At 40.2% G+C, this 18,017-nt stretch overlaps 1 protein-coding gene across 2 annotated transcripts in view; it reads left to right on the plus strand.

Annotated features, from left to right (window-relative positions):
- The window catches only part of POGK (pogo transposable element derived with KRAB domain), a 25,142-nt gene continuing 7,125 nt past the window's right edge, over positions 1 to 18,017 (plus strand). The window contains exons 1-4 of one of the 2 annotated variants that reach the window (XM_031936810.1): positions 1 to 82; positions 2,069 to 2,202; positions 16,291 to 16,417; positions 17,410 to 17,523. In XM_031936810.1, the coding sequence (XP_031792670.1) occupies positions 2,071 to 2,202; positions 16,291 to 16,417; positions 17,410 to 17,523 (373 nt within the window). In that variant the 5' untranslated portion in view covers positions 1 to 82; positions 2,069 to 2,070. Of the gene's footprint in view, positions 83 to 254; positions 563 to 2,068; positions 2,203 to 16,290; positions 16,418 to 17,409; positions 17,524 to 18,017 lie in introns of those variants that run through there. The other variant, XM_003767394.4, reaches the window with a different exon arrangement.

The raw sequence follows: 18,017 nt of genomic DNA on the forward strand, positions 1-18,017 counted from the left end.
TCTCGTCCTGCGCCCGGAGCCCCGCGCCCTGCGTCCTGCGCCCCGCGCCCTGCGTCCTGCGCTCCGCGTCCTGCGTCTTGCGGTGAGTGTGAGCGGGCTGTGCGCGGCTCCCGGGCGGTGCGGACAGCTCCGGGCAGGGAGGGGCGTGCACCGAGGGCTCCTCCTCCTTCTCCCCCTACCCGGGGCTGGCCCCGGCCCCCTTCCCCTCCCCCACCCCGGCTCCTTGGAGGGGAGGGCGGGAAGGGGCGGGGGCTGGGCTGGGCTAGGCTGGGGGGGAGGGGAAAGGGGGGGCCGCGGATGTTGCAGCTGCTCAGGGCCGCAGCCGAAGCCACCGCCTTTGTTGCGGCCCTGCCCGCCCGCAGCCGCAGCCGCAGCCGCAGCCGCCGCCCCTGGGTCGCAGGTGCATCGAAGGCGGAGGTCGGGGCATGAGCGCAGGGAGGAGGCCGGCGGGGAAGCGGGACCATGGGGGAGCCCTGCCCAGGGCCTCGGCCCGAGGAATGGGGAGGAAGGGAACAAGATGGCTGGAGAGCTCCGAGCGGGCAGCCGCTGTGGCCGAGGCGCGGTAAGACCGGTCGGGTGGGCCCCGGGAGCCGGGACAGGCCCCCTGTGCCGTCCCGGCCACTCCCACCATCACTCATCCATGTAGCTCTCACTACCCATCCATCTGTCCATCCATCCTTTGGCCTTGCTTCATTGGGTTGGGTTTCCTTCCTTGTCTTTTAAACAGCTCCCAAAATAAGTTGTTTTCTTCTTACCTCCTCCTAGATACCTCCTTTCCCTATGCAATCATAATAGCAATAACCTTTATACAAGTGTTTTAAGATTTGCACAGTTTAGTTCCCAATGTTAATTTCATTTGATCTGCCACCACCTTGGGAGGTAGGTGTTGTTATCCTCATTTTATAGGTGAGGATACTGGAGCTGAAAGAGGTCAAGGGTTTGCCCAGAATGTCTGAAGTAGGATTTGGACTCCAGTCCTCTCTAGTTTGAGTTCATTGCAACCACTTATACTTGGGCTGCAGCTTTTAAAAGAGTATGTACCCCTTAAGGTTTAATTACAGGGTGTCTCCAAAGTCTGTGCACAACCAATCAAGACTTTTGGGGCTTCCTCAGTTGTCCAGGGAAAATGGAATGACTTAGAAGATACCCCCTAAATTGCACTAAGACTTTTAGGATACTACCCTATATGTCCTTCCATTTTCCCTGCACAGTTGTAAAGTCTGACTTAGAGCACGTTTCCCAGCCCCCTGGATCCCCCTATGAGTAAACTAAGATAACTAGTATACTAGTGTGGTATAGTAGGAGGGCAAGATTTGATGGCAGGGGACCTGGGTTGGAATCCCTTGTTCTGCCACTTACTAACTTGTGTGACCTTGGGCAAGGTATTTCAACTTTCTAAGTCTCAAGTGCCCCCATCTGTAACATGGATTGAATGTAAACTCCCAGTCTATGACTGAGCTACATTCTCCCTCTCCATCTTCCCCCGGAGTTGAGTGTATCACCTAGTGTTCAGAATACCCGCTTCCTGGTATTCTTGTGTGTGTTTTGCAAGGCATTTGGGGTTAAGAGACTTGCTCAAGGTCACACAACTAGCAAAAGTTAAGTATATGACCAAATGAACCCCGGGTTCGCCTGACTAAGGGCTAGTGCTCTATCTACCTTGACATCTACCTGTCTCAGCTTCCTGGGATTCTAAGCCCCTTCTTTTCCATTGCTGGTTCCTCTTAAAAACAGGTGATTTGGAGTCAGATCATCTGGATTTGAATCTGAAAATTAGTAGTTATGTAACCAATGACAAGCCATTGAATTTTTCCGAACCTCTAATTTCCTCATCAGTAAAATCATAGGATTTGGACTAGGATGATCTCTCTTAAGGGCCTTTTCTACTCTTGAGTCCTTTGACTCCATCCCTTCTTAGTTGAAGCTATGATATCTAGTACAGAGGAGCTGGTGTACTATTCAATCACCCCTCCTGTCCAAGGACATAGAATGGAACTCCCTTTGGTGGACAGTTCATGATCAAATTGAGCACAGCCCTGGATCTTTCTGAAATAAATCTTCTTCCTAGACATGGAGTCCACCACCTTCCCCCTTCCTTTTCCCCTGAAAGAAGAGGAAGAAGAAGAAGAAATTCAGACCAAGGAAGTAGAAGATGGACCCATGGATATGCAGAGAGTGAGGATCTGTGCAGAAGGTGGTTGGGTGAGTAATAAGATCATGAGAACCATTTACTGAGGGGATTAGATTTGATTTGTACATATCAGGCTTTTTTTGACTGTTAATCATGTTTAATGAGGAAGCAATAGTCTGGTATATGTATATTCCCCCTCACCTTCCTCCCCTCCAAAAAATTATTGGGCTTTTCTCATATTGGCTTCCCAGTTATTCTGAAAAGCAATAGTATTACAGTTGGTTTGTTTGTTTTTAACAGCTTTGTAGTTATGAGGGAATCTCCCCTCCAACAAAATGTTTACCCTCCTTGTGATGGGGATTTCTGTGTATACTGCAGTGTGTATTCTACATGTCATATCAACATAATTTTGGAGAGTCTTCTGAATCTGTTGGGTTTTTTTTCTTTATGTTGAATAGAGAAACAAACATTGTTCTGTGACAAAAGTGATTCTCACAGTTCTCTTGACCTTTCTTTTCCTGTTTTATAGTTGTCACATCACCAGCACATTTACTGAATGGAAATTTTTGTGATCAGATTGTTGTGACTTGACATGAGGTAGCCATTCATTCATTCATTGAAGAAATATTTGCTAAATTCTTCCCATGTCCTAAGCCCTCTGAGACAACATATAAGGAATTTATATCTAGAAGAGCTGATCTTCAATAAAAAAATATCAGTGTATCTTAGACCTTGGCTGGCAGTGAACAGTAGATTATAAACCATAAATAGATAGGTCATCAGATTATTGTTTTAAATTGAGATGCGCTCCCCCAAAAGTTCCTTTGTTCCTCAACTCCCTCTGAGTGGGCCAAAAGGGGACTAAGTGTGCAAATACTATAAATAGATTGCACAGGCCTGATGAGTAAGAGATATGAGATGATTTAAAAGGTACCAACTGGTATCCCCCCACATCTGCCTAAAGTAGTAATTGCCAACTGAATGATTGGAATTCTTATTCATTAGTTGGGCATAAGAATCAAAAGTCACTGTCAAATGCAAATAAAGCATTTGAAAGGCCCAAAAAACCCCATTAACACCTTGTTATGGATTCATTTACTAGTTCTATCAGAAAACCAGACCTGTGGGGTTGGGGCAAAAGACAGAGGAGAAGAACAGGGAAGATGTAGATATAGAGTGTTTGGGTGATGTGGAGAGACTTAAATGGTGGAGCAGAAAAACTGACCAGCCTCAGTTATCTCAAGTGTGGACTAGATACTTCTAAAATTCCTTTCCTGCTCTCAGTCTATGATTCTCTATGACTTTAGGAAGCCAAACAGCAACATGAATATGATTGGGCAGAGCAAGGGTGGGGAGGGGACAAACCTGAGAGGGGAGAGAAGGGAAGCTAGAAGGATTTTGAAATCTGCATCTTACTCAGGGCACTGTTCCTACTTACTATTTCTACCCTCATATTCTCACTTTAATTAAATTTCACTTTCATAGACATTAAGGCCCTAATATGTGGTGTCTTTTCTCCAAAGCCCAATGTTTTAGATGGATAAGGGGGTTAGAGAGGCGGCCATTCTAGTTCCTATTTTTGCTGACTTTTGGAACACCTGTTTTTCATTGACTGAAGCTACTTAAAATTGAACCAGATTCGGAAAGGGGCATGGTGGGGCACCCTTCTCTACTATGTACCATGAGGCACTGTTCAGTTCTCACTACATTTAAAAAATTGTGAGTAGATATCTATCCCATGTGAGCAAGAGACTATAAAGACTGAGCCAGGGTGTTGAAGTCAAATAAAACTTAGGGCAAAGTTCATGTTGCATGTAGTGATTGATTTAATGTCTTTGTTGCTTTGTGCCTTGAAAATCTAGCATAAATGAGCAACAGTTCGTTTAAGTGACTAGAATTGATAATATTGTTTACATAATTAAAAGTTTTTACAGATTTTTTGTATTCCTTGGTATCTAGAATTGGAAACAATGTCTTTGTTTTCCCTAGTTCCATGTACAGTTCAGTGTAACCCTGTTCACTATCACCAACACCACCACTACACTCTCATACTCAGGATAGGTGTACATGCTTACTCACTCATGTTTTTTCTGACCCTCTGAAATTTAGATTTAAAAGCAAAGATCCAATATTCTTCTCCCCAGAAGTTCCAGGTTTTTGTTCTTTCTCTTCCTCCCTGCACCCATTAATGTTGTACTAAAGTGTCCTTTGCTTGCCTTGATCTTTCTGCCCTGATCTCTCCATCCCTCCTTCCTGAACCCCAGTCTTTTCCCTGCCCCCATGTCTGGTCTGGGAGGAACTGATCCCAAAGGGTCTGAGACAGATCATTTCTGCTTGGTCCTGTGCTATTCAACAATTTTTTTAAAAATTTATTAAAATCAATGCATTTTTTTAAAAGTTTTTGTTTTTTTAATTTTAAAAATAAAAAAAAATTTAATTAAATTCACTGATTTGAATCTTGAGATAACCTGAATTGATCATACTTAACCATGCCTAGTCATCTTTCTTAACAATTTTAGGCGACACAGCTGCGGAGATAGGTAATGTGGTCCAGAGAGATAGGTAACACAGTCAAAGTACCAAAAAAAAAAAAAAAAAAAAAAAAAAAAAGCCTGACAGTGTATAATGAATATTGGGCTAAATCTAAGAAGAAGTTTATTAGACATAAATTTAAGTTCAACACATGTATTCCAATAAAATCAACTGCTGAAATACAGGGTGTCCTAAAAATCTTAGTGCGGTTTTAAGCTATTAAAGCTTAAATTAAAATTCATTAGTTGGGTTAAAAGCAGTAAAAGTCCCTGTCATAATGCAAATAGATTCTTTGGAAAGTATGACACACTTAAATAGTAAAAACCCATTAAAATTTAAAACTAAGATTTTGGGGATGATCTGTAAAAAATAGAAATTATGTCTATAAGCATTAGATCATCTGAAAAAATAGATGGACATTTTAGGGAACGAAAAGGTTAGGATGACTCAAGTTTGAGTTAGTATGAGCACCCAAAAAACTAAGGTGTAAGGAGTTTGTGATCCTTCTATATGAATCATGTATACTTTGGTCCAGTCACATTTGCAATATTGTGTTAAGTTTGGGTTGTGCCGTTGAAGAAGGAATATCAGTAAGATTGAGAATGTCTAAAGGAGGACATCCAAGATGGTATCACAAATGAGTTATGCCATAGGACAACAGCTGAAGGTTCTTGGGAAGTTTAATCTGGGCAAAAGAAGGCTTGGGGCAGGGAGGGAAGTAATCACTATCTTCAGGTATCTAAAGGATTGTCATGTAGAAGACTGATTTGTTTGACCTCAAAGGACAGAATGGTGGAAGGTGCTGTCAGGCAAATTAGTTATTAGAGTTTACCTTAAATTGATTCACATTAGAAGTCTTCAAAAATCAAGGATGAATGACCAAATTTTTTTCAGGCATGTTGTGGAGTAGGTTCATTTTTTCAGGTATAAATTGATTGAAATAGCTGCTGAGTTCCCTTCTAACTAAAGTCTGTGGTTGTATGAACAGGGAAGAGAGAAGAGGTGCACATGAACAGTGATTACGTGCTTTCAGTTCCTAGCAACTGGAAGTCTTGGACAGGTTAGAAGGACTAGGCCCAGAAAGAAAAGGAGGAAGGGGCTTAGTAAAAGGGAACCAGCCAAACAAATCAGCAACAGTCCACTAGGATGGCCCCCAAGAAGAGATGAGAAGGGACTTGCCTTCCCCTTCTTGGTAAAGAAGCACTGTAGGTATATAAAAGTGCATAAGAGGTGTACCATTTGTTGGTCAGTTTAGCTGAACCATTTTCTTTTTTTATTCTTTGTTATAAAAACTGGCCCTCTGTGAGAGATGGATTAAGGAGAGAGGTTGTAAAAGATATAAAAACCAAAGATTATTTTGAAAATTAAAAAAGGAAATAAAAGACATTAAAATATAAAGTTTTGTTATTAGAGAAGAAGCTTAAAATGCTAAGAGAATTCATTTATTAGAAAGACAAGTAATTTATAAATTATTAGAAAAGCTTTTGGGAGGGAAAAGCAGGGGAAAAGTTCAACATGAGCTATTAATCAATCAGTGCTGTGTATTAAAAATGAACTAAAAAGAGAGGAAAACCTAAGAGCTTAAGAAATTTCTATGATTTCAAGTGTGATATGGCATTGGCCGATTTTTACCTTCATTTACCAGATAAAAACCATTGGAGGTCATATGTAGCCTGTGGACTTATGCAGCTTAAAGGGAATATTGCTTTAGAATTGGTTTCTGAGCTGCTGAACTATCTTCCTTTTCTATATCATGTGAATTAAGATTCTTGGATTTCTTGTCAAAAGAAAGGGAACAGATGACAAGCTACCAGCCTCCAATCTTCACATCTTCAGTACATTCAGTTTCAGTCCAACAATTATTAAACATTTGCTTCTTGTACAAATTACTGTGCTCTGTCATTTACTATTTATATGACCTTGAACAAATCAATTCACTTCTCCAGGTCTCATTTCCTGAATCTCCTTTATGTTGTAAGTAACTTGAGGGCAGGGATTATGTATTACCTCTTTTTATATAAAAAGGATTGATTGATTAGGAGCATAGGATTTGAATAGGTTATTGCTATTATGATTGCATAGGGAAAGGAGGTATCTAGGAGGAGGTAAGAAGAAAACAACTTATTTTGGGGGCTGTTTAAAAGACATGGAAGGAAACCCAACCCAATGAAGCAAGGCCAAAGGATGGATGGACAGATGGATGGATAGTGAGAGCTACATGGATGAGTGATGGTGGGAGTGGCCGGGACGGCACAGGGGGCCTGTCCCGGCTCCCGGGGCCCACCCGACCGGTCTTACCGCGCCTCGGCCACAGCGGCTGCCCGCTCGGAGCTCTCCAGCCATCTTGTTCCCTTCCTCCCCATTCCTCGGGCCGAGGCCCTGGGCAGGGCTCCCCCATGGTCCCGCTTCCCCGCCGGCCTCCTCCCTGCGCTCATGCCCCGACCTCCGCCTTCGATGCACCTGCGACCCAGGGGCGGCGGCTGCGGCTGTGGGCGGGCAGGGCCGCAACAAAGGCAGTGGCTTCGGCCCTGAACAGCTGCAACAGCATGCACTGATGTTCCTTGTAGCTCTGGATCTCTCAACCCTACCTACACTATGTACTGGTTTAAATCTCCATTTCTATGGGTGTGGTGTAGCTGCTCTAGATACCAGCAATCCATTTACTTCAGGCTCTAGGCTCAGGACCCACAGGATGGACCAGGCAGCAAACAATTAGAATTATCTATGTGAGGGAAGAAGCAATAGGGTGACTCATGAAAGAAAAGAAATATGTACCAAATGGAACTGTATAAAGGAAGCAGTCTTGTTAACAAATCTCAATGACTATCCAGGGAGCAGGGTTTGGTTTGGTTTTTTGCTGAGGCAATTGGGGTTAAGTGACTTGCCCAGGATCACACAGCTAGGAAGTGTTAAGTGTCTGAGACCACATTTGAACTCAAGTCCTCCTGACTTCAGAGCTGCTACTCTATCCACTGCACCACCTACCTGCCCAGGGTTTTTCCCCCCACCTAAATTTCCATTTATTCTTATTGCTGCTCCAGTTATTAAGAGCACATAGCTTGATCTTAGCTCCCAAGCCACATAGGTTTAGTTTCATCATGGGCAAAAATTCTAGTAGAACTCAATTATAGAAAACAAAGGAGCTACAGTTTAAAAAAAAATAAGACAGTTATTGAGTATTGATTCAAAGGGCTAGGAGAATCAAAGAAGTAAATTAAAGAGAAGTCAAGGAAGCACAAAAGTTTTTTTTGGAGGTGGGGTAGTACTGGTCAGATTTTCCTGGTTGAGTCATTTCAAGAGCCATTGAGAGTCCTTGGTTCAGTCATAGTGGGTTCCTAATAAATGCTTTACTTTTAATTTTTCTTTTCAATTAACACGCATCTGTTTTCTTTCCCCCTTCCCTTTCTCCCTCCCCCCCCAAAAAAAAGAAGATATGGGTAACTTATAACACATGTACTTAGCCAAACAAAACATTACCAAATTGGCCATTTTCTAAAAATATGGGTCTCATTCCTCTACTGGGAGGTGATAAGTAGGATTCTTTATTTGCTGTCCTCTGGAATCACAGTGGTTCATTGCATTGATCATAATTCTTGACAAAGGTGACTATTGTTTTATATGTTATTATAAATTATTCTCCTGGTTTGACTCACTTCTGCATCAGTTCATATATGTCTTCCCAGGTTTCTCCAGACCTATGTTCTTTGTTCTTATATTAATGGGCAGCCAAGTTGCATAGATGGGCCTTGGGTCAGAAAGACCTGAGTTCAAATTTGGCATCAGACACCTCTAGACACGCAACCTCAGTCAAGTCACAACTTCTCTGTTCTTGAATTTTCTTATCTGTAAAGTACTCATAATAAGAGCACCTGTGTCCCAAGATTGTTGTGAGGTTTAATTGTGATAATATTTGTAAAGTACTTTGCACAGTGCCTGGCACATAGCAGGTATTGTAGAAATGTTAACTGCTGTTATTGTCATTATTCTTCCAGCATGATAATATTCTATTAAATGCACATATTATGGATTGTTTAGTCGTTTCACAATTCAATCACAATCAATGTATAAGCCCCCTCCCCCCCATGCTGTGCCCTCAGTTTCCAGTTACTTTCCACCACAAAGAGAGCTACTATAAATATTTTTATATATACTGGTTCTTTTTTTTTTTTTTTTCTTTTATCTCTTTGGGCATTATACCTACTGGTGATAATTCTGGGTTAAAGAGATAATCCCCATTTTGTCCCCATTTTCATTTTTGTAACTTTGGGGACATATTTCCAAATTGTTTTCCAGAATAGATTGGCCAGTTCACAGCTCCTTCCACAGCACAGGGACATGCCTATTTTCCCACATCCCTTCTAACCTTAGTCATTTTGATGGGTATGAAATAGAACATCATAGATTGTCTAATCTGTATTTCTCTAATTATTTGTGTTTTAGAACATTTTTTTTTAATGTAGCTATGAGTAGCTTGAATTTCTTCCCTAGAAGACTGCTTGTTCATCTCCTTTAAATATGTATCACTTGGGGAGTGGTAAATGTTTTATTTATCAAACACCTGCTTACTAAATGGGATTGGATTGAACTGGATGAGCTGTTGTGGTAGGGAAAAAAATAATATCCTCAAGTGGTCAGCCACCTGGTAATGAAAGTCAGTGCTTAGCTGGGCTGTTTGTCTTAACAACAGACACAATACTGTTCAGGTCCTGACTTGAATTCTTTGAAGTTTATTATCATGCCAGAGCTTGCACTCCACTTAAATAAATCCAAGGTCACCTCCACACCATGATGAAGGATCAAAGAAGGACTTGATAATAACCGATATAACATTTTACATCTCTCTGATCTTAAATATATCATTTGAAGTAAGGTTTTGTTTTGTTTTGTTTTTTTAATTCATCATGCAATAATTCCTGTAGACCTTTCCATATTTCTGCCTGGACCTCACATTCGTCATTCATAGTGGCCATATGACATTTTACTACCTTAATCATCCCAGGTATTTGATGAGCTTTTCCACATGATATGATTAGAATGCATGTATTAAAGACATAGTGTGTGCCTGGTCCCTGCTCACAAAGAGCTCACAATCTAATAAACTACTTTCAAAGGACTATGTGTAAATACAATATAATCAGAACAAATTGGAGATAATCAATAGAGAGGAGACAGTAGATTTAAGGTAGGAAGTTTTTATGAGACTTGAATCCAGGAGACAGAGAGGACTTTGAAAAGCATTCCATATCTTGGGGGAGGGGCAAGGTTTGAGAGAAAAACAGTCACTGAAACCGCCTGGAATCAGGATATGAAGTGTCTTGTGTAAGAAACAGCTTAAGAACAATGCCATTGGATCACAGTCTGTGTGAGGGGGTATAAGAAGACTGGGAAATTGGGAGAGGGGCCTGAATTTTATTTTTGATCTAGAGGTGATAGGGAACCATTGGAGTTTCTTGAGGATGTGATCAGACTTTGTGGTTCAGGAAAATCACTTCAGTGATTGAATGGATTGGAGTAGGAAGAGACTTGAGGCAGACATCCACCAGCAGGCTAATTGCAGTAGATCCAAGTGTGAGGTGATGAAAAGCTGCACCAATGAGATGACAGTGTCAGGAGAGAAAGGAGAATATTCACATGTTGCAAAGGTGAACTTGATAAGAGATGGTGAGGATGTGACATTGACAAGAGATGCCGAGGATGTGACAATGACAGGATGTGACATTGACAAGAGATGTTGAGGATGTGACATTGACAAGATGTGACATTGACAGGAGATGGTATAAAGGTGAAATGGGAAAGACTAAGCAACAATTTGGGTATGGGGCGGGGAGAATGGCACAGTTGGAGTTATTGAGCAGTCCAGGATAATTCCTTGGTTGTAAGATTGAGGATCTTGGAGGCTGGTAGTGCCCTCAAGTTTTGGAAGAGCACACATGAGTAGTATATTAGAAAGAGTAGGGGTTGAATCCACTACTTAGTAAATCATTTTCTTGTTATGGGCTTCTGTTTTGTCAGCTGTAAAACGAAGCAGTTGGACTAGATAATCAGTTAACAGGTGCCTTCTATGTACAGAGTAGTGTGCTAATTGTTGGGAATACAAATATAAAATTTAATTAGCCTCAGCCCTCTAGGAATTTATATATTGCTGTGGAGTGAGAATAAGGGGAATGTTCACCACACAGATAACACACACACACAAATATATATATATATATATATATATATATATATATATATATATATATATATATATAGTGATGGGTAAGGGTGCATCAAGAAAAGATTCCTGAAAGAGGTGATATTTGAGCTAACATTGAAGGATACTGGGCATTCCAAGAGATTGAAGTGAGGAGGGAGAGAATTTCAGGCATGGAGAGACAGCATGTCCAAAACCCCAAAGTCAGCAGATGGAATGTCACGTAGAGGAAGCAGGGAGCAGACTCAGTCAATTTGGCTGGGACATAGAGTAAGTGAAAGGGAGCAGTCTGATAAGTCTGGAGGCCAGATCTCTGTTATAAATGCCTAAGGGATGGAATTTCGTATTTTATTCTAGGAGGTATTAGGGAGTCACTAAAGCTTCTTGAGCTGGAGAGGGTATGTTTTAGAACATTCAGTTTGTCTGCTTTGTGGAGATAAGATTGGGGAAGAGGGGGATGTTAGTTTAGTTGGGTGTAGGGAGTTCAATTGAGAAGCTTTGAGTAAGTAGTTCAGGCTAGAGGTGTGAAGATTGTTAGTAAGGTGACTATGTTACTAGAAAAGGGAAAGGGAGAAGTCATCTTTAAGTTCTTCAACTGTTTCAACATTCTGTAATCCAGTAGGAGCCCAGGAGGGGGGAAAAAATCAGTAGAAGAAAGTACATATTTTAGTTATGAGGTGATTCATAACCAAGAATGGGGTGGAGTTGGGAGCCTGAATGTTGGCTGCTTTGGGCTGCTGTTTAAAAAATGACTTTCCATTCTAGTGTCTTGAGAAGGTAAGGTAGAGAAAAATTAGAAAGTCTCTGGGGAAGCTGAAAAGTCTCCACCTTGGTCGGTGTAAGGAGAATTTCTGTGGGGCTTTCTCCCATGCAAATAGAAGGAAACTAGTTTGCTTCTTTTTATACTAATCCACAAATTTGACTGGGGTGTTAAATACATACCTTTCTTATGCAGAAACTTCTTCCTCTTTCTCCTTTTGGATTTTTTTCCTCTTGAAAGTAGAAAAACCCTATTTAAAGTTTGGGGGAAGGGTGGTTTCAGGATTCCTGCTTATACTTTTCTGAATTGGCATTATGATTTGTGTGTTAAAAAACAAGCCCTATTGCTCTTGGGGAAAAAAACAGAAACTTTTGTCCTGAAAATGCTGGGCTTTACCCTCCTGAAACTGAGCCAGCCTGGCCTATTTGCAAACCAAATCTGCCCTCAGGGAGAGTGGCTCTCTTCCTTCCCCGTTTATGTGTAGGCCATTGTTGAATTGGGCAATCTTGTTAGAAGTGTTCTAATGGAGCCTATCTTCTGCTGCATTTTATGACTTTCCATTTCCGGAGGGGGGATGGGAAAGGGGATGGGACTTTCTGAGGGATTGGCTCTTTGGGAAAGAGGCAGGTCCAGGCAGATGTGGGCCCTTGGCAAGGTTTAAAAATCGACCCCTGAGTGCAATTTGAGCCTTCCTTGTAACACATGACTTGGCTTATCACAAAATAAATACCTAGGAGTCATGGAGAGGGGATTTTTCTGGCATTTATGAATAGCATTAAAAGTGTCCCATTGCCGTGCCCTGTACGCAGCTGCCCACTTTTGTCTACCCAGCCTTGCCCTGGCCCCAGTGTTACCTATTGTGTTCCTCTGCTCCATGGGGGTAAATCCTCATTTCCCACTTTACCTTTGACCCCTTATAATAAAATTCTTCTACCACCTCTATTGAAATGTTTTTCCCAAGTCACCATCAACTTCAGCAAGTTGCTTAATCTCACTGGATCTCATTTTCTCCATCTTTAAAAATAGAAGATTGAATTTAATTCCTCTGAGATTCCTGTTCTATGATCCAAAGACCCTAGAAAAAGTGTGTTGGGTTTTTTTGTTTTTACAGTTAACAGCTTCAACTTCCTGACTCTCCAGTTTCCACTGAAACTGCTCAGGTACTAATTCCTACATATCCAAGTTCTTCCCCTTTCTTGACATTATTTCATAGCAGTGAACACCTACTTTCTGTCTTTTATTGAAGGAGGTTCCGTGGCAGTGGCAGTTCTAGAACCTCTCCTACCTTTTTGACCTTCTGCCTTTTTTGTCTTGTTTCTCCTTCTATGCATCTCCCACCTGAGGTCCTTTTGAATCAGTCAGCACTTATTAAGTGCCTGTTATATGTTGTGCACTGTGCTAAGAACTGCTGGGTATATCGAGTCAAAAGAGAACTCCTTCCCTCAGGGAATCTAATGCCCCCCTACAAATCACCATCAGCACAGGAGGAACCATAATGTAAACACATCTATACAAAGCAATCCACATACAGGATAAATAGGAAATAATTAATCTCCCTGAAGAAAAGGACAGAAATTATGGAAGGCTTCTTCTAGAAGGTGGGATTATAGTTGGGATTTAAAGGAATGTACTCCATATTCTCTTCCTTGGTGATATATGCTTCTGAGGGTTCAGTTATCACCTCTGTGTAGATGACTGCCTCATACATCTGTGTTTATTACCTGTTCGACCTTAGTCGAACCATATTTTTCACATCTCTACCTAGCTGCTTCCCTAACATGTCAAATGCAACTAATTCAAAACTGAGCTCCTCATCTTCTCCCTGTACTTGAATCTCCACTCATCTTTCCATGACTCTTGGAACCCAGCCTCCTCCTGCTTTTCCTTATTATTCCTTAATTCACTGCACAGACTCGGAGATTAGGCCTCCTTGGTCTTCCTCAGAGGACAGTTCCATCTTCCAGCCCTGGGTATTTTTACTGGCTGTCTCCCAGGCCCAGAATTCTTCTCTTTCCTTTTACCAACCTCCTGGCATGTCAGCCAAAACACCACCTTGAACAAGAGCTCCTTCCCAGTCCTTAATTTCTGAGCTTTCCCTCTGAAGTTGACCCCAAATCTGTTCTCTATGTTCATTGTACATAATTGTTTTTCATGTGTTTTCCCTTTAGATTGTGAGCTCTTTGAAAGCAAAGACAGACAGAAAGCAGGTTTTCATTTTTGTTTTTGTCTTTCTGGGTATCCCCAGCAATTAGCATAATGCCTTGCATATAGTAGACATAAATGCTTATGGACTTGAACCATCCTCTCTGAGTCAGCCGGGTTTGAAATTTTGGTCTTGTTCTTCAGCTCTTTCCTCCTTGGCATCTATGATATCTAATCACAACCAAATCTTTTGATAGGTTCTTTCACTTTAACAGTCTCTCTCCTTTAATTCCTCTGCTAAGCTACCAAGAATCACCAGGTATCTAGTCTCTCTTCCATCCACTCTCTCCTCTCTGTAATCTGTCCTTCACAAATTGCCTTCATGCATAGGTTTGATAAAATTATATACTATTTATATCTATATTATAATATGCAGTAGAATGGAAGCTCCTTGAGAGTAAGGGTTATTTCATTTTTTGACTTTGTTTCAAGCTCAGAATTGATACAAAATAAATGTTTTGCTCGATCATAGCACTCCCTTGCCCCAAACCCTCAATAGTTCCCTGTTACCTATAAAATAAAATTAAAACACCTTAGCTTGGAATTTCAGGTCCTCCACAATCAGATTTCAACCAAACAAGATTTCTGTCTATTCTTCAGTTTTATCCTCTTGTTTCCGGCCTCCAGAAGCCATTGCCTGCCCTATCTCCTCATGGCAACCACTATTAAATCCATTTTTCTCCCATGCTCCCTATTCCATGAAGTCTTTGTTTCCCCCAGCTGAGAGTTCTCTTCCTTCCCATATTTTTTTTTAGCACACTCTGTACCTCGTTTCCATCACGCTCTGCTTTGTATTATGCCTACTTGTATATGTTTCTGACATTTTTCTCAGTAGACTATAAACTCCTTGGCAGCAGGAATTATATTATTTTTCATTGTTTTTTCACCAGTCACTTACAAAGCGCTATGCCATGCTATAAATGCTTAATGGATGTTAATTGGATTAAATTAAATCCTGTGAAACCTTCTGATGAGCAAAAAAGGACCTTTTCTGTACCTGGACCCCCTGTGGCAGGCAATTGGGAAAACCCTGGGGGACTCATTTCAAAATAATGTTTTAAATGCATAAAGTAAAATACATAAAATACGAAGCGTTATTGAAATAAATTTATTTTTAAAACAAGTTTATGGACTACAGGCTAAGAACCTCTAAAGGGAAGGAATTCTTTTCAAACACTGATGACAGTCTTAACCTTCCAGACTTAACCTCATGGTGTAAGCATTTCACAGAAAGGGAGTTTCATTTTTGTCTGATGGTTTCCCCAGCATCTTCACACGATGCATTATATACCACAGGTTTTTAATTCCTAATAAATATTACTGGAATCGAATAAATTGAATATTAGACTCCTTATGAGTTCGGCTCCAGCCAAACCTTAAACAATGATTCTACGCTCTCTTTATTGTTTTGTTTGGGGGATTTTGGGGGTAAATAGTTTGTTTTTCCCAATTATACGTAAAGATAATTTTCCACATTTTTTCTAAGACTTTTAGTCACAAACTTTTCTTCCTCCTATTCCTTCTCTGAAGGTGGCAAGTAATCTAAGTTCACATTTGCTTTCATGAGATAGTTTGTAGTTCACTTTCCTAAAATGCTCTTCCTCCTCCTCTTTCTTATTACCCTTCTCCCTTTTTGGTTCTCTCCACTCTTTAAAGCTCAGCTTATTCCCAAAAATCTTCTTTGACTCTCCAGTCTATAATGATTTAGATATCACTTAGTTTTGTTTTTTCAAATCAACACATATATTGAGCACCTATTGTATGCAAAGAAAAGCTCTCATTTAGGACCTCTGCTTAAGATATGTAAACTATACACACACACAAAAAGAACAAATTAATTTAAAATAGGGAGGAATTGTAAAAGGATGGAAGACTTCATAGAAGAGATAACAGATGAATTGAATAATGAAAATAAAGTCAGAAGAAGAAAAGAATTCTTAATAATTATGAAAAGTACATGGGCAAATAAGCAAAGGTGGGGAATGGAATGCTGAGTTTGGGGACCTTACATAAGCTTTTGAAAAATCTTAATGCACATTTACTTAATGTACATTATAGCTATCTGAAGAGGTGATATTCCTCTTCTAGACCATAAGCGTCTTCCGGATAAAAACCTTGTTTTATGTAAACTTTCTTTCCTGTACCTAACACAATGTTTTCATTCTGCAGATGTTAAATATGTTTCCATTACATTGTCTAGTTGGAAAATGGGGAATGAGTGGGAGGGTTGGATAATAAGGTGAGGAACAGTCCTCTTATTAAACTGGATGGAGAAAATTTAGGTTTTAATCCTGGCTCCTGCCCTCTATGATTTTGGGTAATTTATCTTGCAAAATGAGCAGTTTGGTTTAGATATTTCCCAAGGCTGATTCTGGTTTCAATATTTCATGATTTGGTTATATCTTAGATTCAGTTGTATCAGTGACCTTACCTCATTGTGTTTTGGTGTTGAGAGAGATTTATTTTTTTCAGGTACCAGCCCTGTTTGATGAGGTGGCCATATATTTCTCTGATGAGGAATGGGAAGTTTTAACTGAACAACAAAAGGCACTCTACCGGGAGGTCATGAGAATGAATTATGAAACCGTACTTTCCCTGGGTAAAAAATTTGCTTTCTTTTGTCTCCTAGAATCTCAAGTGTGGAGGATATCTATTTCTCATTTCTACTGTGTCAAGATCACTCTAGCCAAAACTTGGAGTTTCTCCCCTCTTCATATTTAATTTCTTGTTTAAATTATTGACACTTAGAAGAATGCCACATAAATAAGTCTTAATATCTCACTTCAGGACTTGATGTTTGAACTCTTGGGAGGCATACATTTTGCAGAGAATTTAAGAAGTGTGAAATTGAATCAGATCCATGGTACTTCTTGGCCCATAATCTCTCTCAATGATATCAGCTGTTAGCAGTGAATAATCTGTGATGAGAGCTTCAAGACTTGTACCCCAAAGTATCCTTGAATTACTGAGCTGCATTATTGGTAAAAGGGAGTTTTCTCACTGGAATTTCACTATAACAATAAAGCCATATATTCAGATTAAAAAATAAAAGAAAAAAATTAGAGGCACCTTGATGTAGTTGGATCTTGTGTTCAAAGATCTAAGCTCTGATACTTGCTTGTCATGTGACAATGGGGAAATTATTTAAGTTCTGAGTCTGTTTCCTCATCTGTAAAATCTGAATACTTATTTTGCTTGTCTTAAAGAATCCAGGCAGAGTCGTGTTGTTGCCGTTGCTTTTAATAAATCAGAGTATTTGATAAACATATAAATTATCAATATTATATTCATCAATATTTATCTGCTAGATCCAGTTGCTACCTTGCCTTTTCCTAGTAACATCATCAACTCTTGCCCTTGCTGGCAGAAATCCTTTAATTCTTCCATTTCCCAGTGAATATTTCCTTCAAGGAAGCCTTGAACTTTCCTTCCCCTTATTTGGTTAAGCTGTTTGCTAGATGTGCTAGTAATGAAGCGGGAGGGAAGGAATTATATTGCTTGAATGGTAGACTTTCATTAAATCATAAAAGTTACTTTAACAGTGTTCCATAATTGTGACTTATTCTTTCCTGCTTTGTTTCCTGTGAACAGAATTCCCATTTCCTAAACCAGACATGATCTCTCAGTTGGAAGCAGAGGAAAGCCCTTGGGTTCCTTACCCTCAGAACTCTGAGGAATGGAAACTCCAAGGAGGTTCTTTCACAGGTGAGAAAGTAAATTAATTTAGAACTAACTTTGAAGAAATGTATGCAGCTGGAAACATTGTAGTTCAGACACCAGAATTGGTCATGGTAATGATATTCCTCAATGGATGGTACCAGATATCAGTGAAAGGTTTGTTTTTTATTTTGTTTTGTTTGGGGCATATTAAGAACGATAAAACAAGCCTTCAGGTTCTGGAACACCACTTTCCTTTTTATAGTTACATTCAGAGGAGTACTCTCAACAGACAGATATGTATAGATATACACATGTCCAAAAAACAATAGGTTTATGCATTGATTGTCAGGGGCAAAGGTTATTTGAATAAAAATCATTCCTGCCAGAATAACTACAGACTGGACTATAACTATTGGCAAACTATGTGTAGAAAAATGGGCTTAAAATAACTTCAATCATACTCAGTCATTGTATTCAGAATCTAGATATAGCTAGGTCCTGATAAGTGCAAATAATAAAGCTCTTTAAGTCATCACACA

The sequence above is a fragment of the Sarcophilus harrisii genome, chromosome 4 (assembly GCF_902635505.1).
Source record: "Sarcophilus harrisii chromosome 4, mSarHar1.11, whole genome shotgun sequence".
Taxonomy (NCBI): domain Eukaryota; kingdom Metazoa; phylum Chordata; class Mammalia; order Dasyuromorphia; family Dasyuridae; genus Sarcophilus; species Sarcophilus harrisii.